This window comes from Lemur catta, chromosome 5 (assembly GCF_020740605.2).
Source record: "Lemur catta isolate mLemCat1 chromosome 5, mLemCat1.pri, whole genome shotgun sequence".
Taxonomy (NCBI): Eukaryota; Metazoa; Chordata; class Mammalia; order Primates; family Lemuridae; genus Lemur; species Lemur catta.
In genome coordinates, this window is record NC_059132.1 from 44,292,159 (window position 1) to 44,317,576 (window position 25,418).

Genomic DNA, 25,418 nt, shown 5'->3' on the forward strand with positions numbered 1-25,418 from the left:
AAGTTAAGTCTAGCAAAGTCAGAAAAGAAACTGAAATACTTAACTCCTGGTTTATCTGATTTAAGGTTTCTGCTGTTCAAGACTGGATTTCTGTGGATCCAGTTTTCTAAAGAGATACGAGAGGCAGCATTAGCTATCATCCGACTTCCTAGAGACAAGTCGGCCAAATGTGCCCTTCCAAAATTCCATGTACTGTAGAGATAACAATGAAAGAAATCATGGTCCCTAAATATAATAATTTGACCAGTGCTACCCACACTACTTCCCAATACACACGTACTCCTCCCCGTTTTTCATGAGTACACCACAAAACGGACACATGACCACATGCCATCTACTCTCCAGTGCAGACTGAAGAGACAAGGGCACACCGCAAGCTTCAGAACACACCTGCCACCCTCTCGCCCACATCTCCATCAAGAGCCGCTTAAAATAAGAAACAAAACCAACAGCAGAACTGAGAAGAGGGGTGCCCACCCCTGCTCTCAGCACTTACGCTGCCGCGACAGGACCAAACATGCATCGCTCTCCTGTTCCGAGGCAGAACACCCATTTTCCTGAGGAAAAAGTAATTTTTATGGCACATATCCCAATGCCACATTCCTAGCAAGGTGACAATGGCTTTGGGTCCACAAAGAAGGGGCATATCACAGACACCCTTAAGACACATCACATGGCCTGGCCTAACTGATACCACTTTGAACTTCTCTGAGAAGAAACCTCACTAAAATTCCAAAGCGTTTATTTATTAACTTATTTCATTAATCTCCTCAGGAGGTTTACATAAAATATATTCAACTTTCATTCATGTAATCTTAATGCAACAGATGGTCTAACGTATCCCGAAGACAACTGTATGTGAGATATGCCAATACCCCAAAGCCTAGAGAACTTAACACATGAGGCCCATGAAGAAGTGACACCATAGTGGTGCAAAATCACCCAACAGAGAGGGTGTGTGGTCACCACTATCTGGCACTTTCCAAAATAAGTAGCTATGAAGAGGTTATCCAAAAGGGAGCTTGTATATGTCTATCAGCAGAAATCGGTTACTGAATGTACTACTGACACCAATTTTGGATATTCATCACAGGGCAAGTATCTAGTAAGCTATATTTATAACAACCTTCTCATCAGACCTCCAAATTCACACACTTGCTTGGGTCACAGTGTGGAGAAGGACTCTGAGTTGTTTGTAGAGAGACTTACAATTTAAATTTTTAAAAAAATATACTTAAGCCCAGCTTTAAAAGTTTTCTTCACAGCATCTCCTCACTAAGCTATTCTAATTTTAAAAAGTGGGTGGAGGTGGGGTGGGGGAAGGATCTTTGTTGAGTTCTCTCCCCCTCAGCCCCACCTTCATCTTATCAATACAGGACTGGAATAAAGTGTGGTGTCTGCCCTTATGGGATATATACAGTTGTGGTGATGTGGAAACATCCATGCTCCGAAGCAAGAGAAGGAAAATCATGTTTTCCCCAAGGTGGGCAAATGACCAGTGCTACCTGAGGCCCAGAGGGACGTTCAGGTCACATCCATCAGCACGGACACCATAAAAGACAAACTTCTTTGGGACATGCTAGGATTCACCTAAGGTTTTGATGAGTCATTTGAATGATATCAGAGACAAGCATTACCCAAAACAGAAGCCCTGATGAGACTTTCCTGTAAGATCATCTTAAAGGATGGTGGCCCAACTCACACACAAGGGGATGGCTACGCAGCCCGAGGGAAGCCTCGGGAGTAGAAATCCTAATGTAGGAGATGGCCACTGGCCGACCAGCCCGGAACACAAAACCCTGACGGAACTGTCTGAGGGTCAGATTGCAGGCTGCCTCACTAGTTGCATAAAGCACAGGGCAGCATGCCTGCACTCCAGCTTCTAGTGTGTACCAACTCAGCAGAAAACACGTCATTATCTAGCTTGCTCCAAAAAGATTTTGTTTGCCATGGGAAAAAAAAAAAGTTAATTAACACAGTAGAAACCCAAGGACGACCTGGGGGTAGGTACCAAGTCTGCCATCACCAGAGGTGTTTAAATACCCGCTAGACAATCACTCTGTGGGGACAAGTTCCACTCCCTATGGAAAGGGTTATTTCTTTTCCTTTGGCACCCACAGATCCAGTGGAGAGCCCAGAACACAGTAGATACACAACAAGTTTTGTTTACTGAATGAACTTTGTTTTCATACAGATTACTGGTCAAGCAAAATATTGATGTAACTCTAAGGCATTAAGGGCATCAGGTGACCACTGAGGTCCTTTATGTGGTTCCAGTTATGAAATAAGTTAGAAAATCGGGTCATGAAAGGAGTTCTGGTACTCCTAAGCAAAAGGCTTGAGCAATTGTGAGAGTCCTAGCTTGGTGCTTACCCAAAGCTTCCTCCCCACAAGCCCCATGCTCAGAGATAAAGCATCACTAAAACAAGCACAAACTTAAACGGTCTTAAGACGCAGGTGTCCATCTCATCTGAAAATCATTCAAAAGCTCAGGCCACCTATAAGAAATCTTTCCTGTTCCTTAAAGCATCAGGAAATTAAAAGGAAAGAAGGAAAAGAAGGAGGGGAAGGAAGGAGGAGGCTAGTCATTTCTTTCCATAGGTAAGAACAACAATGTCCGTTTCTATTATAACTATTATTTAAGCACTTTTCATGCTTCATCCATACCAGGTACAGAGGTACATAATTTTTAACCAACTAAAACATAGTAGTAGAGAAAAAGCTTTAAAAAACATGGGAAACATAAATATAACTCTTTAAAGGATAGGGAACATACCTTGTGCATAAACCTTACTTAATCCAGAAGCATTCCAATTTTCGAGAAAGGCACCACCATCCACCCAGCTACAAAAGCCAGAGGCCAGGGAGTCATCTCTCCCTTCCCCCAACCCCAAGTCACCAAGTTCTGTCCCACCTCTGAAATCTCTACCAAAGCCATCGAAGCTCCCCACCTCTAGTGCCACTGCACTCCAGGCCGCCACTGGCTTTCAATGTTTTCAAAAGCTAGCCTTCTAACTGACCTTCTTGCAAAAAGAAGGCAAAATAGTTCCTTCCTTCTAGCCAGGTCTATTCTCCACTCTGGGTAGGAGTAATCTTCAAAAATGTAAATCTCATCATGCCACTCTTCGGCCTAACACTTTTTATAGCTTCCCAGAATTCTTAGCGGCCTGCTCTAGCCCCACCTACCTCACCAATCCTGCTATTCACTTACTCTGTGTCTTTTCTTCCCCCAAACACACGGTTTCTCTCCCTTCCCTCTCCAACCTCAGGGCCTTTATACGAGCTGTTCTTGGAAATACTCTTTCCTTCCTCTCACCACCCTTCAGACATTAGCTCAAATGTCATTTCCATAGGATGCTTTCTTGACCTGCCTCCCAGCATCCTCTGCCAGTATGCCCTCCTTGACCTGCCTCCCAGCATCCTCCACTCCTCCCAGCCACACAAAGGCCAAACTTCACTTCATATGTCCTTGTCATACTTAATTTTTAGCACTTAGCACAGATACAAATGACCTGTTAATTGCCGAATGTGTCTCTTTCAACATGATATACATCCTTGATGAGGCTAGCAACTGTCTCTTTCCATACCAGTAGGCTTGGTGCTTAACACAGTACCTTCACATAGTAGATAATTCAAATATTTATTAAAGCCTGAAGCAGGAGGATTGCTTGAGCCCAGGAATTGGAGGCTGCAGTGGAGCTACAATGACGCCACTGTACTCCAGCCTGGGTGACAGAGCAAGAGATTGCCTATCTAAAGTTATTATCTATATAGACAGACAGATAGATATAAATGAATAAATAAATAAATAAAATCTGTAAATGTTTAAAAAGTAACACCACAGGGCTGGCAAATCTGGTGGTGGTGGAAAGCTGCCTGTTTTCCAAAAGGAGGCTGGATCTGATACTGAATTTCACTTGGAAAAAGGAGGCTATAAAGCCATACTAAGCTCTTGAATGACAAATGGTTCTCAGAAACCTAATTTTCATGATTTAAATACGAATCAAATTCAGAGACACAGGAGTTAAGCCTCCTTTAAATTATACTCGGTTTAAAACTTTTAAGTAGAACAGTTTAACCAAGTACATACAGATTTAACTAACCAAGTCATGGAAAATCTGTTTGAGATGTTCACTAAACAGTTTTATCCCCAAAACAACAATAAAAGTCCTAAAGTGAAAGAGGAAAATGGCTTTTAAAAATCCATTTTCTACATCAGAGAGGAAAATATATCAGCCTCCTTAGAAATAAAACTAAGAATATTATATCTGAATGTATCTGTCAGATCTGAGCCTAAACTCTAAATACCAGGTAAGCACTTACTAAAGAATATTTAAACTTAGTAATATTCCACCATGCAATTTTTTTTTTAAAGAATTCATTGTTTGAAAAGGAATCCCATTTACGGGGTCCACCCTGTATTTAGAAACACCCACTCCATCTTCCTGGTATCTCCCCTATTTCCAAAGATGTATGTACCTCTTTTAAAAGAAAGTTAAGATTTGGATTTTGTGTATTCAGAGAAGTGTTTTGGTTTTTTTTATTTTTTACAATAAAGTCCTGGGATAAAGGAAATTCCCCTAAAACAGTGAAAATTATCATTTTTATAAATATGATCTACAAACAACTATTATCAAGTATGTATTTGCACATACACAAAAATAACACAAGATTTATACCCTGTAGGTTTCTGGTTTAGTATTCTGTTTTAAATCCAAGGAGTAATGGAAAAAAGAGAAGTTAAATTATACACAGACCAACACTCCTATTAACTCATAACAATAATGAAACAAAACTCTAACTAAGCAGAGAAAATGGGCCCACACATTGGAGCTCTGAAATGATTTTGGTCTTTGATCTGTGTGCCCATCTCTCCTATTTAATGTAAACTTCAAACCAAGAGCCATGAAAAATGGTTATAATTAGTAAAGGCCCCAGTGTGACAGCTTTTAGCGCAACCAGGCATTAACAAGGATTTTTTTCTCTTTAAATTAAGCTGAGCCAACTTTAATTTTAGAATTTTTGTCATTTAAAATTCTTTCCCACCAGTGTACACCTAGCACCAAACCTCTGCATGACGGATATGCTGAAAATGTTAGTTTATGTCCGTCTCCTTCACTGAATTTGTAGCGCAATTTAGGCCTTAGTTTCCAAATTACATGTGGCTCTTTTCCAAAATCTCCAAAAACTCTCCTTTTTTGTATTAGAAATCAACACAAAGTATCGAGTAAGCACTAACTATGCAATCTTGCTAGGTACAGGGCCTGGAAAAATATTCTTAAGGTGGGGGAAACATGTTAACAGATAAATGACAACAGACACACATTTGACAGAGATAAAAGTTATTTAGGACAGAGGGCCTAAATCTCCCTAGAAGAGGTTGAACAAGGTCTTGAAATAAGAGTAAGAAATGGTCTTTGCCAGGGGAAGGGGATGAGGACACAAAAGAACGAACAACCTGTGCAAAAGCAGAGGCAGTAAGAAATTATTCAGTGTGGCAGTGGCGTAGAAGGGAGTGACAAGAGCTGAGACTAGAAATTTGGTTTGGAAGCAAGCGAAGGTCCCTGTATGCCAAGTTAAGGAGTTTGGATTTCTTCCTGTAGACAACAGGGAGCCAAGAGATGTTTTTATGCAGAGAAACAACATGAGCAACTTTAGTTTTTGAGGATGATAACTCTGGCAGCAGATTGGAGGATGAACTGCAATAGGGAGAAACTGGTGGCAGGAAATTAACTTAGGAGGCATTTGCAACTTGATGAAGGCCTTAGGTCAGGAGCGATGGAACAGCCAGTGTCAGTGCCAGACTGGAGCGTGGTTTCAGGGAGGTTCTGGTGACTGACTGAACATGGGGGCTGAGAGAGACAGGAGTCAGGACAGCAGTGAGGTTCCGGGCCTAGAAGACTGGGTGGCTGGTGCATTTAAGATCACCTTCCAGAAGGGAGTAGGATGACTTTCATTTTTACAAGTACCTGCAGGGTGAGGTACCTGCAGGGTGATAAAAGGTTCCAGCTTGGGAGAAGCTGTAAATGGAGATAGAGAGTTGGGAGTTGCCGGTTTATAGGTTAGAGGAGAAGACGGAAAAGCACCGGAATGCATGGGGCGTTCCACAGGACCACAACTTGTGCCCAGGCACAGGGCTGGAAAGGTGGCCGCACTGATAACCATCGGTGCAACTGCTGTCAACAGGGTGCTTACAGCCTGTCCAAGGGTCTCAGATATAAAAAGAGCTATCTTCCAGCACTGCACGTCTGTAAAGTAAGTGGGAGCCTAGGCCCCTTTTGGGGCAACTGTCTGCCCACCGCAGGCAGCTGGTGGTGGGGGGCAGGATGTGGAGGCACAGGGCTCAGGCCAAGTGTCACTTATGGCTAAAAGATCACTCCTGTCACACTATACAAGACATTTCTGGTCTGAGGTCTGGGGGTCATGGGACACAAATATCATCACTGTCTCCTTCTCTGCACCCTCTTATTCCCTCCCACCAGCCTCTCAAGAGGACACATATGGACAGAGGACCTGGCTCAGAAACACTACCCTATAAAAAGGGCAGAGAGTTATGTAAGAATTTTGCAAAAACTTGAGAAAATAAAATAAAGGAGACTACAAATGCAAAAAGTAAGTAAGGGCTAGTTTAAACATTTGAAGTTTTTTTTTAAAAAAAGGTGTATTCCAGATAGCTTAAAACTGCAAGGGAGATTAGCAGATGACAGCATCAGAGCAAGCGTCCCAAATAACTGATGAGGGGACTTGGAAAGCTGAGCCACCTACCACAACAGTTTCACAGGGCCAGTGAATCTGGTTTGTTTTAGAAGCCGATGAGTTCTAGAAGTTTTATTTACTAACGGGTTTTCAAATACATTTAATGTCACTTAATGTTTTCCCCAACCCCAATTTTTTTGTGAAACCTTGAACTTGCCAACCATGGTAACGTACAGGCACATGCTTACTTGCATGACAGAATTTCAGATCTCCAAATATATCACATGCAACACTGGGAGCACACCCAGCGTACTTGTAGATATGACACAGGCCACGGCTACTGTACCTTCTAAGCAGGCTCTCTCAATCCTGGTTCTGCCAACATTTGGAGCTGCCCTCTGCATTGTAGGATGTGGAGCAACATCTTTGGTCTCTATGCACTAACGACCAATAGCACCCCTCCCCCCTTCCCCCCCAGCAAAACACTCAAAAATGCCTCCAGATATTGCCAAATGTCCCCTGGGGACAAAATCAACAGGCTGAGAACCACTGCTTTAAAGAGTGAGTCCCAAGCCTGCCACCTGCCTTTTCCTTAAAACTCATCCCTAAGTGAGCACTGGTCTTGTCTTCCAGTGCTCAAAGCAAAAGAAGGTGCTGCATTTCCTCAATTTGAACATCAACTCCTAGGCAAATTTTGCCTAAGGTAATAGAATTGTGCAAAATTCTGGAAAGGAAATCCAAAGTGGATACCCACAAAGCTTCCTGAGCTCAAAATATTCCACTTTCTTCCATATATAGATTTTGACTTTCTGGAATACTTATTTTACCCTTACAAAAATCTCATGAGGTAGAAAAGCTACTGAAAAGATGCATATAATCACATTCATCAACAGAAATACTACCAAAGGCTAACGTTTCTTTTTAAATTCCCTTACACCTTCAAATTCAACCACAGATTTATTTTGAAAAGGATCTGGTCTTATTTCAAAGAAAACACCACACGTACAGACACAGAAATAAACAGGTAGGATATATTTAATGCTAAGTCCACTGAGGCCAAGCTGCCTCTAAAAAGCAGCTGTTCTACAGAGCTAGACTGGAGTTAGGAGTTCTGGGTCTGGGGCTTGATTAATCACCAGCCCGAGTGGACCACGAAGCAGTTGTAAAATGGGTCAATATACCCACGTAACCCTCATATTGTTGCTATGAGCATAAACTTGGAATCTTTGCTAACAGCCTTCACAAAAGTAGGGTGAAATTAACTAAATCCAAAATTAAAAAGGAAATTTTTAAAGTAATTAAACCACCAGAAATATCACATATTTCTATAACAATCCTACCCCACAGTCTCTGAAGAAGGGGGAAAGGGATGAAACACTCAGCGAGCTAGGGAAAAACAAATAGAGTATTTAAAAGCTTTATCTAATTACCCCCACTGAGACTTTTTCTCTCCAGTCTGGCTGTCTGACAAAGCCTGTGGGGGTTTTCATTCTCTTTCTCCACCCACTGCCATGAGGTCTGCAAGCCCTCAGGTGAATCCCTGCAGGAGCAGTCAGTACCCAGGCCCCGACGGTACAGAGGTTTTCAAATTCTCTTAGCATTACTTGCCTGAATCACACAGAACAAACAATCTCCACCCTCTCCCACTGCTTTTGTCTGAAGCACTTATTCACAGGCAGCCACCTTTACTGATGGGCAGACTAGCCAACCTGTACCCTGAAGTCCCACCAAAAACAAGATGCACCAGTGGCTCCCTGCCCCCTCCTCTCCATCCGTTTCACCCCACTCACCTCTGCCTAAGGCAGAGTGCAGTCCCCAGCTGCACTCCGCTGCACTTCAGACCACACTGAACACCCAGGGAACGTGACAAGAGAAACTGAGATGAGCACAGCTGATGACTCTGCCCGACAGGACTGCTAACGTAAAAGGAAAAGCTCCTCTCCACCTTCCTCATTCTTCTACCTCGGTAGCATGAAAACAGCAGATGGTTTTCCTTTCTGTATTCTGCCTTCTTTGAGAGTGGGGAAATTAAAAATAAGTAATGCATTTCAGAAGGCACATCGTATGCCTCTCTGTGGGTTTCATGTGGTACACCTTTTACCTTTGATATATGGGGAGGTCCCCCCACCCAGCCTCTCACCCCCAAGTAGAAATCACCATCTGACTCCTGCTTTTTGAAGAGGGCCATGGCTATTTCTGCTCAAAAGTTACTCTCCAAGTCTAAAAGGAGAAGAAAAAGAGAGAGAAAAGAAACAGAAAGAAAACTCATTTATCTCTTGGCCTCTTTAGCTGTCAAAAAAAAAGGAAAAAAAAGAAAAAAGAAATAAATAAAAGAAAACTCATTTATCAATATCTTAATTATATATGGATATTAAAAATGAGTCAACATTGCCTGTTTGACAGGTCAGATGTATACACAAATAACCGAGACAGGGAAACTTTTGACGTATAGTAGGCTTGCCATTCAACCAGGAGATGATGGTTACCAACTGTGTGGCTTCAGTCAGATTTCAACCATTTTATCTCACTAAAAAACTTCAAGATCCTTAAATATACTTACAGCAGAAATGTAATGTAAATCACACTTCTTTTCGTTTTCTAACATTCGGCCAGTCCTTCCAAAGATACTCTGAACCTAACATAATTATTTTTAAAAAGGTATCCCTGAACTGGGCTGAATAAACTGACCCTGGGAGGTGGAGTGACACGGAAGAGCCCTCCCTATCCAGACCTAATCTAAGGGAAAGGTAATCTGGGGAAAGGGGGAAAGAAGGCTATTGTCCCCTTATCAGGAGATGCAATATTGCATACTTTCTACTGATACTATATTGCATTTCTATCTTTTGAATGCAAATGTGTTTAATTAGGAGTAAAGATAAAATATCACTTTATAATTATGTAGAATTTCCAAAACAAACCAAAAAATCTGGTATTAACATGTGAAATAAGGTGATGTTATACACATGCATCTTTGGGGAAGGTGTAACCGAAATACGTGAGTGTGAACAAAAAATCCACCCAGACAAGCTGCCATCTGACACCAGAGGGCTGGGAAGAGAGTACTGAACTTCAGTTAAAGACACTTACAAAACAGATTATTTAAATATAACAAAAACAAAACAAACTTTAACATCCTACCTTCCCAGGTCAAAAGACACAGAGGATTCAGAAATTAATTAAACCTAGTAAATAATGTAAAACAGAGAAGGACACCCTTTCAAAAATGCTTTGGTTAATTTTAGCATCCTTCTGTTTAGCTGCTTAGCAACCCTTATCCTACGACCTTCTAAGCACCACCTACTTTTCAGAAGGATAATGAATAGAAACATCAAAAGAATTCGCTTCTGACTGTTTCCAGAGAGCATGTTTAACCAATTTTTGTAGGAGTTAAATTTATATGAATTATGCCATACAAAATCCTACAAGAGTGGATTTTTTTTTAACTTCATCAACCAGGAAATTTCCTTAGCTGAAAGTGATAAATGATGTCAGCAAGTGAGCATAAGATAGCAAGCAAAGACTTTCAAACTGACCTCGGACGTGGACCAACACAGTAGTTCAAAACTGAAAAGTAAAAATGAAAGCCAGGTAAGGGCAGCTACATTGCACAGTGCTGGCCTATAGCAGGTAACCAATAAGCAGCTGATCAGATGGAGGACTAATAAGGTTAGGCTTATTTTCCTCCCACAATATGCTGTACCTGTGTTGGATGCAGGTAAGATCTGAGGAGTCTGCCTGAAGAAATTTAAAATAAAGACCCTTCAATCCAAAGGTCACTTGTTGGATGAGGTAAATAGTTAGGAATGGATGCACTACCTGTACCAGCTGAGTAAGATTCATGTTCCCCATCACATAACAAGCACTTGTCTGCCGTTTGGGCTTATTTAGAGTTAGAATTTCTAATGAGAAATAAAGTGGTAATGTAGAAAAACCCAGAGGATGATATTCCACATAACAGTAAGCATCAGCAGCATTTCTTGAAAGTATCACATGTCCAGCAAATCTTCTTTAAAGACAAAACATCCTAAAATGCTACCAGTTTAGCAGTATTTTTAACAATAACACAGTGCAAATTCACTAACCTAAAATGGAGCACAAGCTACGCAAATAACTAAATCAAAGAGTTACTCCTTTCTTTCGTAAAAGGGGGGAGGTATTTTTTAACACATTTAAAACTTGATTAAAGCCATTCAAATGTTTAATTTATCAGTGTAACCAAAGCTCAAAGCACATCAAAGCAGGACCCATCAGAGGGTACCCAGAAGGTTCCCTCCCAAAGGGCAGAGGTAAAAAAACAAAACAAAACAAATCCTAAAATTAGTGGTCCACCTTTGTACAAATTATTTACAGAGTATTTCGAACCCATTCATTCAAAAGTTCTGTGGACTCCTACAGGCAACACAGAACAAAACATTTGAGTTTTTTTCTTTAAAGGAGGTTTTAGCCAAGACTTTAGCCTCTAACTCAGACTTCCGGGTTAAAATGTGTCTTTAGAAACCATACCTGCCTACTTGAAAAAGCACCAAATCTAGAAGATGCTTTTCACGGGTGTAAAAAAACAAAACCACCACCATACATTCTTTTTTTTGCAGTTCTCTTTCTCTCACCTTCCACTTTAACAAACTTATTTCAGAATAAACTCGTGCACATGCACAGACCACCACATATTTAAACGCAATGATCTCAAAAACACGGGGATGCACTAGCAACTTTGTCTTTGCAGAAAATCATTTCAAGTCTCAAGACTGAGGAGACTCAATTCCTTGCTACTTCCAGCATCCCCATCCAACAGGCAAACTTTATTTCCATTGGCTTTTAAAGGAACTGAGCTTAAATCTAAACTCTAAAACATGAATATTCACTTCTCTACTAATGAAAATCCCTAGACAGGTTTTTCAACATACCAAGAAGTTACATTTTCGAATCACCCTTCCCTCTCTCTGTCACCAACAGCAGCAGCATCCTCAAAAGTAGAAGAAACCCCCTCCAAAGTGCCCCGAATGTGCGCTGCTACAGGCTCTGAAGCCGTATAGAATTTCGTAATGGAATGTGAACTGCTCGTCCGGATCTGGGCTCACGTTCTATCTCCTAACCAGTAAGGAGCGAGGGAGGGCAAATCTGCTGAGCAAGGAGAAATACTTTCCTCCTCTTTTATAACCCATCACGGATGCACTGCGAGCGAGGGACGCGAGCTGCACGCGGCGCCTGTCAAGCGGCCCGCCGGCCGGCCGGCCCGCCCCGCGCCCCCAGACCCCCGCGCCGCCCGGAGAGGAAAGCGGCCCTGCCGAGAAGGGGCTCGGCCGCCGCGTCCCGCACTCACGCGCGGCCGGGGAGCGGGTCACATCCTCGACGCGCCCTCGGCCGGGTCCAGAAAACACGCCGCTTCCCAGGGAGGGGGTCGGCGACGGGAAGGACCTCCCCTGCTCCTGAGCGACCATTAAGGTCGCAGTTTCCTAAGAGACCGAGAGCGGGGAGGGGGCGCGGGGGGCCGGGCCCGAGGCTGGCGGGGGGGGGGGGGCGGTCAGCAACGGGCCGCCCTCCCGCCCCAGCTCTGCGGGGCGAGCCGGGATGGGAGGAGGAAGGGAAGCCCCAGAACTCGCGAAAAATTGGTCCAGCGGGCGGCGGACAAAAGTTTCCGAGCGCGCTCCACAGCTGGGCGGCGGAGCGAGCCCCGGCGGCCGGCCCCGCCTCGGATGCTCCCGGCCTCCTTCCTGTGCTCGTGACGGCGCCGGGCGCCGACCCCCCCCCCCCCGCCCGCGATGCAGGCTCGCTCCACACCGATGGCTCCCACGAAAGCACGTACCCCGTCAACGGAAGGGCAAGGGAACAATACGCGCCCGCACCCACCCGGCCCCGGCCCCCTTCTCTCCCGGCCCCCCCGAGCGGTGGTCGGCGTGACCGCTACCGCGAGCCCGGAACGCGCAAGGGCGAGGGGCTGCCCGCGGCCCCCTCCCAGCCGGCGCCGTCCTCCCGGGAGGATCAAAGTCCGCAGAGCAGGGCGCGGCGGATGCTCCCACCGAGCAGCGCCGAGCGGGACAACCCCGCGCGAGCACCCCAGACGGGCACCCCCGAGCGGACACCCCCGGATACCTTGCGGCAGCGGCGGGCGGGCGGGCGCCGTCATCTCCGCGCTTCCCGGCCCGAGAGGGACTCGAAAGTATGTAGGAGAAAAGTTTCCCCTCCCACATGGGGGGGAGGATGTCGGGGGAGAGAGGGCGGAAGATGGAGAGCAGCGCTGGGAAGATGTTTCTGGCCGGCGGTGAGCGCACCATCCGAGTCCCGGCGGTGCTGGTTAAAAATAAACTCGGCGGCGCGGGTCGGGCCGGATTCCTGGGCTCGGACGGCTAATATGGATGCGCATCAGGTCCTGCTGGCCCGGCGCTGCGGCAGCCGCGGCGGCTCGCGCCGGGAGCTGGTTGGCAGAGCCGGCGGCTCGGGAAGGGGAAAGGAGCGGAGGAAGGGGGGGGGGGAGGAGGAGGAGGAGCGGCCCGGCACAGCCTGAGGGGAGAGGGCTTGCCCGGCTCATCCCCGGCCGGCCCCACCGCCCCGAGCGCATGCTGCGCGGCGTGGGGCGTGCGGGTCCTCCGCTCCAGGAGACGCCAAGTTTCAAAAGTACAACGCGCTCTGCAGACTTCACCCTCCCCATCCCCAAAAGTTCTTTAAAAGGTCGCTCCGGCTGTGCCCCAGACATCTCGCTGCCGCCCAAGTTCCGCGAGCCGGAACCCCGGGCACGTACTTACGGCCGTGCAGGACGCTTGGCTCCCAGGCATGATGCGGTGGGCACCGGTGGGCTTCGGGGAGAGAACGAGGAGAGATGCAAACTTGTTCCGGAAAAGGAATCAAAATGGCGTTTCTGGATGTGCAAAGTTCATCAACTCCGCAGTCACTTCCCCTCCTCCTCTTCTCCCACAGGGAGGGAGGTGGGCGAGGAGCTGGCGACCCCGGCGCCCCAGCCGTCGTCCCGGCCCCCGTCTCGGCCCCCCGCCCCGCTTCCTCGCCCGCACGCCGGGAGACTGGCTCTCCCCCTCTCACCCTGATAAGTAGACACATCACGTGTTGCTCCTGCGAGTCTCCTGGGGACGTGTTACTGAGCGGCCGCGGCGGCGGCGGCGGCCCGAGCTGGGGGGGTGGGGGACCGCGGTACCCTCCTGTCCCCCCCCCACCGCCACCCCGGCTTTAGAGGGGCGACCGCAGTTGCCATCCCGGGATGGATGGAGGTGGGGTCCCCACCCCACCCCCCACCGCAGCCCCAAGTTTGCCCTACGCAGTCCCGAGGCGCCCCGGGTCATGGGAGGGCCCTGCCGCCCGAGGGGAAGGGTCCTGGGAGCCGCAGCTGGGCGCGATCCCAATCGGCCCTGCGCTCGCCGGCCGGCCACCTTCTCCGGCCACCGCGACCCCTCCCCTCCAGCCCCTCGCTGCGGGCCACTCCCCACCCCCAGCTGTCCATCACTTCACTCCACGGTTTGTTTCACTATTTTAACAGAGGAAGGGGAGAGGGGTGCCCCGGAGGCGGGGGGTGGGGGCGGAGTGTGGGCCTCGGGGTCCCCAACCCGGCGCCGCCCCTCTCGGTCTCGCGGAGGCATCTGGGCGGGGGAGCCCCACCCGGGCCATTTCCTTTCCACGCGGTCCTCGCGCTGCATCCAGGTGGGGCGAGTAGATGATGGGGCAGGAGATTAAGGAGCAGGCGCTTCACCCCGCCCCCAACTTCAAACTGTTTCTCTCCCAGGCCATCCTCGCTCTAGGGCTGCCGCCCTGAGCGTGTTCCCCAATACATTCCACTTCGACTCGACTTCTGCCACCTTCCCTTCCCCACACCCCACAACGGATGCTTCAGCGAGGGACTGCCTGCCCACGAGGGGCCGAGAGGACGGCTCCTACCGCCGCTGTGTCCCCACCCCGCGACTGAACGGCCAATGCTGTGTCATCCACGTCGCCCTCCAAGGCATCAGGGAAGCCACACGCAGTATCTCTTTCTCTCAGAGGGCTCCCGTTTCAACTCCGAAAAGCAGGGCCCTCCTCCGAGCCGCTCTCCATCTCTCTCAGGCTCCTGCCACCGCGCTTCGCCCTGGCTGCCTTGCCCCAAGTTATCACGGAGCCCAGAGAAACCAGGCCTAGGCTGTGCTTCCTCCATACAGCAGCTGACATGTTTCCAGCTGTTAATACTTCAGCCACTGAGGTTCTGAAAGGGGTCTGTTGTCGGCCTTTGGAAACATCCTCAGAAAGATAAGGATGATTGTGATTGTTGAAAATAAACACCACCTCCCCCCCCCAATTCTAAAGATGAATGTGCATAGAATACTACTGTAGAATTATGCGTTTGAGACTGGTTAGGCAAGATGATATTATACAGGCAGAAAGATGGCTACTTTCTATTTACTGTGACCTTTGACCCTGGCCCCACCACACCAGCTCCTCTGCGAAGGCTTCAGCACCATAGAAAGTTGTAAACCCAATTGTGGGCCTTTAATTTGAGGCCTTCCACTCCACTCTAGTTTTCAGGGGTAGAGACATAAGCGTCTGTCTCAGGATGGGCCCTGGCCAGGATAGAACTTTCTAGAACCAAGGAAAAGCAATTGGACCATTAGATCTGAATTCAGATCAGTAGGTTAAACCACTGCCCCAGAGGGAACCAGTTCAGCTGGCTGTTTCTCTGACTTGCAGTCATCAAAATTAAGTTTTCAGAACCTGTTATGTTTCCCAGGGTCTGGTATTTACTGAGGAAAAATCTATCCAGAGAAATTTTAGCAGTTGCATTTTTCCGAGCCTCCCTCCAAATGCTTTTTTGAAGACAAGCCTATCATGGAAGAAATGGGCAGGTCTTTAAACAGAAGTAATAGTTCACACAGTCATCACAGAATTGGTGTCCTGTGCTTCCACCCTGTAGCATGTTCCATTGAGAGGGCAAAGGAAAGGCCCTGTGGGGAGTACTATTTTATTTATTCGCCCTGCCTCTGAATTAGAAGTTAGCCTTGCTTGGTTTCCCCATTCGGGGATAAGTTTTTAGTAGGAAAAATATCAAAGTTGGAATTTTACTCGTAATTTAGTACATCTAAAACATCTAAACCTCCATAGCTACATGAATTTTCATGACAAATCACCACCTTTATAATGTCATCTAGAAAATACAGGCATCCGGGTGCAATGGCTCATGCTTGTAATCCCTGCACTTTGGGAGCCCAAAGAGGGAGGATCACTTGAGGCCAGGAGTTCCAGACCAGCCTGAAACATAGCGGGAGGGACCCTGTCTCTAAAAAAATAAAAGCCGATGTGGTGGCACATGCCTGTAGGTCCAGCTATTCAGGAGGCTGAGGCAAGAGGCTCACTAGAGCCCCAGAGTTCAAGGCTGCAGTGAGCTATGATTGCACCACAGCACTCCACTCTGGATGACAGTGCAAGATCCTGTCTCAAAAAAAGAAAAGAAAAGAAAATACTGGCAATGAAAAAGAGTGAAACAGGTTTACTACAAAAACAAACATTGTCATTTTTTTTTGCAATTTGGATTCTAATGATACTGGATTCTTTGATCCTCATTTCTAGCTAATTATTATAATAAACTTGGAAGTCAAACCACCTGTTCAAAGCTTTGTTCATATTTCATGTATATATCATTTATCCAACAAATATTTATTGAACATCTAATAAGTAAAAAGAGTCCTGCTGGGCAGGCACGGGTGGCTCATGCCTGTAATCCTAGCACTCAGGAAGGCCAAGGCAGGTGGATCGCTCGAGGTCAGGAGTTCAAGACCAGCCTGAGCAAGAGCGAGACCCCATCTCTACTAAAAATAGAAAGAAATGATCTGGACAGCTAAAAATATATGTAGAAAGAAAAATTAGCCGGGCATGATGGCGCATGCCTGGAGTCCCAGTGACTCGGGAGGCTGAGGCAGAAGGACTGCTTACGCCCAGGAGTTTGAGGTTGCTGTGAACTAGGCTGATGCCATGGCACTCAAGCCAGGGCAAAAAGAGCAAGACTCTGTCTCCAAAAAAAATTAAAAAAGAGTCCTGCTGTCAAACCACAATGAGATGCTACTTTGCACCCACTAGGATGGCTACAACCAAAAAGGCAGACAATAAATGTTGGAGAGGATGTGGAGAAAATGGAACCCTCACACATTGCTGGTGGGAATGTAAAATCATGCAGTCACTTTGGAAAATAGCTTGGCAGTTCCCCAGAGTGTTAAACATAGCACTGCCATATGACCCAGCCATTCCACTCCTACGTACATACACAAGAAAACGAAAACATATATGTACACAAAAACTTAAATGTTCATGGCAACACTACTCATAATAGTCAAAAAGTAGAAACAACCCAAATATCCATCGAATGATGAATAAATAAACAAAATGTGGTAAATCCATTCATGGACTATTATTCAGCCATGAAAAGGAACAAAGCACTGGCAGATGCTACAACATGGATGAACCTTGAAAATATTATGCTAAAGGAAATAACCCAGACCCAAAAGGACAAATAACGTATGATTCCATTTATATGAAATGTCCAGAATAGGTAAATCTATAGAGACAGAAAGTAGATTAATGATTGTCTAGAGCTGAGAATCTGGGGGGAAATGGGGATCAACTGCTAATGCATACAGGGGTTTTTGTGGGCAATAAAAATGCACTCACAAGAATTGATCATGAAATGCAAACCAACATATATCAGAAGCATTAAATAGGTACACAATCCAAGAGTTCAGAGCAAAGAGATCACTTCTAACAAGAATGATCAGGAAAAGCTTCATGACGGAGAAAGCAATGGACTTGGGCTATGGAAAATGGCTAGACATTTAGTAGATGGAGACTGGGATTAAAGACAGCAGATGCAAAGGCACGATTGTACCAGATTATGGGTCCAACTCCAAGATCAGTAAGGATTCAGGCATAGTTGAATTATAACATGCACAGAAATAGTTGGGTTATAAGACTAAAAGGCCAATAAGCTGAGGTTGTCCCACAGAGAACTCTGATACCACCATGGAAATGCTTGGGTACTGAAGGCCTGAACTAGAGTGTGGGCAGAAGGGGAGGAGAAGAAAGATCAAGAAGCACTTCAGAGGAAAAATGGATAGAAAAGCACCTGTTGGACCAGGCATGGCGGGGCAGTGAAGAAGTCAGGACCAAGATGATGCCTAGGTCTTAGTCAAGTGGCTGAGAGAATGACAAAAATGAGAGTCAGAGGTGACTACCCCTTTGGGGTGGAAGGCAATACAGTAGGTGATGTTGAGCCTTAAGGCAGAAATAAATGGAGGCCGGGCGAGGTGGCTCACGCCTGTAATCCTAGCACTCTGGGAGGCCCAGGTGAGTGGATCGCTTGAGGTCAGGAGTTTAAGACCAGCCTGAGCAACAGTGAGACCCTGTTTCTACTAAAAAAAATAGAAAGAAATTAGCTGGACAACTAAAAATATATAGAAAAACTTAGCTGGGCATGGTGGCACATGCCTGTAGTCCCAGCTACTCTGGAGGCTGAGACAGGAGGATCACTTGAGCCCAGGAGTTTGAGGTTGCTGTGAGCTAGGCTGATGCCACTGCATTCTAGCCTGGGCAACAGAGTGAGGCTCTGTCTCAAGAAAGAAAGGAAAGAAAGAAAGGAAAGGAAAGGAAAGGAAAGGAAGGGAAAGGAAAGGAAAGAAAAGAAAAGAAAAGAAAAGAAAAGAAAAGAAAAGAAAAGAGAAAAGAAAAGAAAAGAAAAGAAAAGAAAAGAAAAGAAAAGAAAAGAAAAAAAGAAAGAAAGAAAGAAAGAAAAAGAAAGGAGGGAAGGAAGGGAAGGAAGGGAAGGAAGAAAGAAATGGAAAACAGAGCTAGGCCATGGAAGAAGATGATGAAGAAAAAGGATGCAGATGTTGGAGAAGGCCACTTGGATGAGGGGACAGTCTGCACAGTCTCATAAGACATGTAGGTGTCCCCCAAGCACAGAGGAGGGACAGGGCACTGCAGATAGGGGGGCAGGGAGCAGCAAGCCCAAGGGCACAGAGGCATAAAACAAGGTCAGTTTCGTGAACTGCGAATACCTCCTGGTGGCTGCAAGCAGCAGAGGAGGAGGGGAGACAGCTGAAGATGAGGCTGCAGAAATAGCCAGCCAGCCAGATGGCCAAGAGTACTGTGCACCTCGAAGCTGACTTGGACGTCATCCAACAGGGAGGCCAGGAAAGGGTATACGGAGAAGGGTACACAGGGCCTCCTCCTGGTACTGTGAAGGAGGGTCTAAGGATGGCAAGATGAGACAGGGAGGCAAGTTAGCAATTAATAGAAGGGTTCAGCTAAGGAAGAATAAGGACCAGGTAAGGTGCCGGCCACAGGGTGGAAAAGAATGAATTGGTTTGAGACATAATTAGGCCATAGAATCAATAGAACTTGATCAATTGAATACTGGGAGAAAGGGAAACAATCCCTCTGGAGCATTGACCAAGGCGCGTAGCAACAAAATAAGGGAAACTGCCACTGCGGTGTTAGCATGACTGATGGCAGTGCAGGAGGGGCAGAGGCATGAGGTGTTGAAGAGATGCAGTTCAACACTGGTGCTTGGTCCCCACTGGCTGTGGAGAAGATGGGGAGTTTGGCAGGCTGATTCTCCAGCCCAGGTGTGGGCTTGGATAGCTGGGTGGAGGGTGTGGCAACTCACCAGTGGCATGCATTGTGGGCGGGGGCGTGATGTGTGGAAGAGGACAGGAGGTGGCCTCAGGAGGGAGGCCTGGAGAGACATCTAGGGACAAGACAATGGACAGGTCAAAGGCTAGCAGCTGAACCCAGGGGAATGCCTGCAATCTGGTGGGAAAAGAAGAGGGAGTACCCTCTCTTTTTCCTCCAAAGAAGCAGAACAGCCAAGGAAGTGGAAGCTTCCAAGGGAAAAGGTGGTCTACAGTGTTAAGACAGAGAGAAACAAAGCAAGTAGCAGGGAAAAAAGGTGAGAACTGCGAAAGTGAGTTGATGTGAGTGGGGAAGGCAGGGGCCAGAAAGCAAGGGGTTAAAGAGTGAGGAGGAGAAGAAGAGGAAGTGAAGGCGCCTGCTCTGGTGGGAAGTTAGGTGAGAAAGGAAGGGGGAGAAAGGAAAATAGCAACAGCGACCATAACAGCAGCTAACATCATTGAATGCCGACTACGTATACGGTTCCAGGGCCTTCTCTGTATGGTCTTGCTCCACCCTTTCCACCCTCAGTCAGGTAGGTGCCAGGATCACCCCCATTTTGCAGCTGAGGAAACTGAAGCAGAGAGGTTCCTCAACTGCCCTGTAGTTACCAGGCTGGTAAGTGGTGGTGCTAAGACGCAATCCCAGAGCCCACACTCTTTTACTGTGGTTGTCATCATTGTTGTTGTTATCAGCCAATTGAGAATGAATAGTTTACTAATTTAAAGAAATGCCTTCTTGATTGTCTTGAGTAATCTCAATAAAACACTCTTTGAGTTTTGCAGAAGGGCCATTATTGTTTGTGCAGTTGTTTAACAAGGATTTAATTGGAAAGGTGTGAATGTACATTTTTAAGTATTGCTAACTTGGTTTATAATCATCCCTCCCTCACATGAACATAAAGGATAAAACTCTTTCTGTTCTCCAAGTATTATATTCTATATCTGTAGAATAAATTCTGAAGCTGTAGCTGGGTATTTTGTGGACTCCAACATACCCTAGCACAGCAAGGTTAGAGACTAGCAGAGTCCATACTCCTAATGACTACACCAGCAGTTCTCAACTGGGTGATTCTGAACCCCAGGGGATGCTTGGCAATGCCTGGAGACGTTTTTGGCTACCACAAATTGGGGAAAAGGTACGACTGGCATCTAGTCAGTAAAGGCCAAGGAAAGCCCCCATGGCAAGGAATTATCTGGCCTCAAATGCCAGCGTGCTGAGGTTGAGAAGCCCTGCTCAAAAGTGCCTTGAATATTATCTCTAGGAGCTGGTTTCGGTGGTTCACACCTGTAATCCCAGCAACTTGGGAGGCTGAGGCAGGCTGGGCAACACAGCAAGACCCCATCTCTTAAAAATATAAAAATACACTTCTTAAAATTATCTCTAGGAGTATCAGAGTCTGGGGAAGGGGTTTTAAAATAGGTGAATCACCCACACAATTTATGTCAACAGGAAAGGAATGTAGATCCAAAGAGGGAGCAAATACACATACATGAAACAGAAAACAACTTTGGAAGAAAGGGGGGGGGCAGAAGGGAGAGAGAGAGTGTATCTATGGCAGAGGAGAAAAGGTAGAGAGACCAGCCTAAGAAGGTAATGAGGGATAATTCATATTCTAAGATGAGAGGGAAGGGAAGAGAGCAGTAGGAACATACTGAGAAATATTAGTGAGAAAAAGGCACGTTGTGGAAGCTGGTATCTGATGGCCTTGCATGTGCAAAGCAGCAGCGAGGAGAGCAAGGGGAGAGGCCCAGGGCTGAGGCCTAGGAGAGACGAAGGAAGGAACTGGTGCTAGAAGACTTCAGCTCTGTCTCAGCTCCCTTCCAAAGCCATGGAGACCACAAAGAGGAGAAAACAGAGTGGGGATGATGACTGGCAGGTGGAAACTTAAACGAGCAAGGCAGACACAGAAGCAATGGGGTCCAGAAACCTCTGGACGTCCGGATAGGACTGGGTGCCAGTGTGGGCATGACCAGGTCCAAACGGAGCAAGGAGGATGAGGCAGGAAGGGGGCTGAGCTGGGAGGGGTGGGAGGCATGAGGACTCGGCACGACTGCAGGCTTAGTGACTGGGAGGGTGAGGCAGGTCCTGGGAATGCTGGTGGTGTGGAGGGTGGCAGACACAGGGAGGGAGCCCCCACCACTCTCTGAGCTGAAGCAGAAACCCTAACCATGGGCTGAATTTGTGTCCCTCCAAATTCCTGTGTTGAAGCCCTAATTCCCAGGACCTTAGAAAGCGACTGTATTTGGAGGCAGGGCCTTTAAAGAAGTGATTAAGGTAAAATGAAGTCATTGGGATGGGCCCTAATCCCATCTGACTGGTGTCCTCTTCAGAAAAGATGAGGACACAGACGCACACAGGGGGGACCGTGTGTGGACATAGGAGAGGAGCAGCATGGACAAGCCAAGGAGCGGCCTCAGAGAAACCAACCCTGCCGACACCTTGATCTCCAACTTCCAAGCTCCTTAACTGTGAAGAAGCAGCCTCTGTCCTTTAAGCGCCTAGTCTGTGGCACTCCCCGCCCCACAGCCCTAGCTGGCTGATAGGGAGGAGGGAGGATGGACAGGCTGGTAAGCCCGAGGGGGAAGGGACTCCGGAGAACACACTCACAGCCTCCACGTCTCGCTGTGAACTGGGTGAACTCGTCTTCTTGAGGAAAGGCTCTAGAAGGAAGTGCTCTCTCTAAAGACAAAACAAGTTGCCATCAGGGCAGCGGCAGGGAAAGTGCTATGGAGAAGGCTGAGAGCTGTAGTTTCTTAGAACAAGGAAGGGGTTCCAAAGCCTCAAAGAAGGGGACATCTCCTGGGAGTAGGGACTTGTCTTGGCAAATGAGTTCCCTATTCTGGTGCTAGCACAGGGACTTGCATGTTTGCAGGCTGTCTTTTTTTAAATTTGTTTATTTGTTTTACCTGCCACTTTAGGAAAGATGCAGGCTCTTAACATGTTTTGCAAAGTGTACAGAGGTAGAATGGGCAGGGAGAAGGGGCGGGAATGAGCTGGAAAGGGGTGGGGGCATAAAGGAAGCTCTGGAGGAAGGGTTTGCCTAGGGTTTGCAAGCAAAGCAGAAGGCTGGGAGGCAGGTGGTGAGATGTTATTTGGAATTTCAAAATCTCCGTAGCAATGCAGCCAATTAAACTCTCTCAGACAAGCAGTGCCGAGGCACAGGGACGGGCTACTGTGAACACCGTAACACGGCTTCTGTTACCCTAAATATATTATTACCCCAGCTACCCAGATGACTTAAGGAATAATACATTATTTCTGGTGGTTGAGGGTATTTCACTTTAAACATTAACCTTTCAAAGAGGAAAATTTTAAAAAAATGTATTATATGCTGCTTTGCTTTTTCTCCCTTTTCTAAAAATCAGAAAGTTAATTTGTGAACAAATAATATGATCATAAACTTCTCATGTCATACTGGATTGTCACATAATGATTACTTTTTATAAATAATATTTATACTGGGCCATAGATGGTTACAACCTCAAGAAATTGTCCATGTTTGAGGTATGTCGTAGCTATTTGCTAGGATATTATACGACTCCACAGTAAATTCCAAGGTGAGATTTTCTGTCTGTTTTTTGTTATTTTTCCTCCCTCACTCTCTGCTGTCCCTTGTCACTTTTTTCTGAACTTAGTGTGCCTGCCAATAGCAACCTCCTCTTCCCTTTCTAATTGATCATTTCTAATCTGCAATGGTTAGGAAACTGGATGACCAAGATTGTTAGAAATGTGTCAAAGTCAGTGTGAGGACCAGCATCTCCTTTTACTGCCCAGAAGGCAAAAGTTGCTTATTTCCTGATCTTTTTTTTTTTTTTTTATTGAGGCAGAGTCCTGCTCTGTTACCCTGGCTACAGTGCCGTGGCATCAGCCTAGCTCACAGCAACCTCAAACTCCTGGGCTCAAGCGATCCTTCTGCCTCAGCCTCCCAAGTAGCTGGGACTACAGGCATGTGCCACCATGCCCGGCTAAGTTTTTCTATATATTTTTAGTTGTCCAGCTAATTTATTTCTACTTTTTAGTAGAGACGGGGTCTTGCTGTTGCTCAGGCTGGTCTTGAACTCCTGAGCTCAAACGATCTGCCTGCCTCGGCCTCCCAGAGTGCTAGGATTATAGGCGTGAGCCACCGCTCCTAGCCTATTTCCTGATTCTTAAACGGGTTTTGGATGGATGAATTGTTAGCATACTTCTAAGCTATACACCCTGTTTCAAAGATATAACTATTCAGGATAACATGGAAGGTTAAATAAATCTGCTAAGCCTTCCATTCATGACACAAGTTCATTGCTTCAATAGAATTTTAAAATTATCTAATTTGGGGGACATGGGAAGGGCCAGTCGTCCCCCCTTCTGCCTTAGGACAAGATGACAGAAATTACAAAAAACTGCTCTACTCTCATTGGATGAAGATTCTTTCTTTGCCTAAAAGACTTCTATTTATAATTCAATGTTTCTTTATAAGATGGAGCTCTTCATTCACAAACCAGGGTACAAATAAGTGAAATAAATACTTCTTCAATAAGTGGTATGTATGCGTATCTTTATGTGTTCAATTGAGCACTATGCAGAACCAAAGTAACATTTCTGCTGCTTCTGTGAAATAGACCCTTAAGTGGTGCTTGCACGTGAGGACCACTGACAATGCTTCACTATAATAATAGCTCTGTCCACACTGCCTGGTCACTGGTCATCTTGCTCACAGAATGGGCCCCCATGTTCCTAGGTCAAAGGATCATACCAGAGTTTTCAACTCTGAAACTTGCTGAAGAAGTTGCAGTAACTCATAAGACTAGTTGCAGTAACTCACAAGACTACATAGCCATGAAAAACTCTGCCCACTGGTAAATACTGAAAATAACAACGTATAGGTCCTACTAGATAGAAAACTCTTTCTCTCTTAGAAAGAAATAAAATCAGATATACTGCTTATGTGCCGTTTCACATCGGAAAGTAGGGAATTGGAATGATTTTACCCACTGCCTCTTACTTTTATAATATTTAGTAATTTCCAGCACTTTCTTATGAGAGTATGTGCTCAGTAAGATATTTTAAAATACATATAGTGATACAAACTGAAAATAAAATCTTCATCTTACTAAAGAAACTTGACGTCCACTTATGCATTGAATCAGCAATTGATAGGCACTGATGCTGTTTCTGGCTTTACAAACAACAGTAAACAAAGCACACAAAATCCCTGCCCCAGCAGGTCTCACAGGCTAATGATTGGTTATATGTTTTAAACAATAAACGTCATGAAAACTTCCCAAGTCACACTAGGAGTTGCCTCCTCAGTGAGACTTTTTCAAATAAAGCCCCTGTATGCCCTTCCTACGGGCTGCACTGTGCCCTTGCCCTCTCCCTTCCCCCACATTCCTGTGTTGACTTCCTCACCCAGGATCTCAGAAGGTGACTATATTTGGAGACAGGTGACTAAAGTAGAATGAAGTCAGTAGGGTGGGCCCTAATCCAATATGGCAAGTGTCTTTAGAAAAGGAAATTAGGACACAGTTTCACATAGAGGAAAGACCATTGAAGACACAGGGAGAAGACGGCCGTCTGCAAACCAAGGAGAGAGGTCTCAGGAGAACCAAGCCTGCCAACACCTTGGTTTCAGACTTGCAGCCTCCAGAGCTGTGAGGAAGTTTCTGTTGTTTCATCTACTCCCCCCCCCCCCGCCCCCCACCCCTGTCTGTGGTAGTTTGTTGCAGCAGCCCGAGCAAACTGATAATACAGCCTTCAAAGCTTAAAGTTTATCTGCCCAAGTATAAGGAATAGTCTGTAAACCGGACAATTTCATCAGAATTGTAAACTAGGATGTCGGGATATAAGAGCCTCTATGTAGACATGATGAAGTAAGAAGATCCTACAGGAGTAAGTCAGTATTAGATGATATTATTATAAAACACACTTGTGATAATCCTAAAAGTAAAGCCAATTGGAAGCAATCTGTTTAAGAATCTGAAATTAACTACTAAACTTATCATATAGCCATGAAACAAACACTTCACAATTATTAAAATTATCGTGTGGCCAGGCGTGGTGGCTCACACCTGTAATCCTAGCTCTCTGGGAGGCCGAGGCAGGGGGATCAT

The 25,418-nt window shown here is 46.1% G+C and overlaps 2 protein-coding genes across 3 annotated transcripts in view; one reads left to right on the top strand and one right to left on the bottom strand.

The window, feature by feature from the left end:
- The window catches only part of RREB1 (ras responsive element binding protein 1), a 128,795-nt gene extending 115,089 nt beyond the window's left edge, over nt 1-13,706 (bottom strand). Inside the window, exon 1 of one of the 2 annotated variants that reach the window (XM_045551662.1) lies at nt 13,437-13,706. The gene's annotated coding sequence lies outside the window, so the exon portion shown is untranslated. The remainder of the gene's footprint in view (nt 1-13,436) is intronic. The other variant, XM_045551663.1, reaches the window with a different exon arrangement.
- Nucleotides 1-15,902, top strand: part of LOC123638766 — a 30,208-nt gene extending 14,306 nt beyond the window's left edge. Inside the window, exons 5-6 of the mRNA XM_045552597.1 lie at nt 12,246-13,913; nt 14,423-15,902. Of these exons, the coding sequence (XP_045408553.1) occupies nt 12,246-13,198 (953 nt within the window). The 3' untranslated portion in view covers nt 13,199-13,913; nt 14,423-15,902. The remainder of the gene's footprint in view (nt 1-12,245; nt 13,914-14,422) is intronic.
- Nucleotides 15,903-25,418: the final 9,516 nt, after the last annotated feature.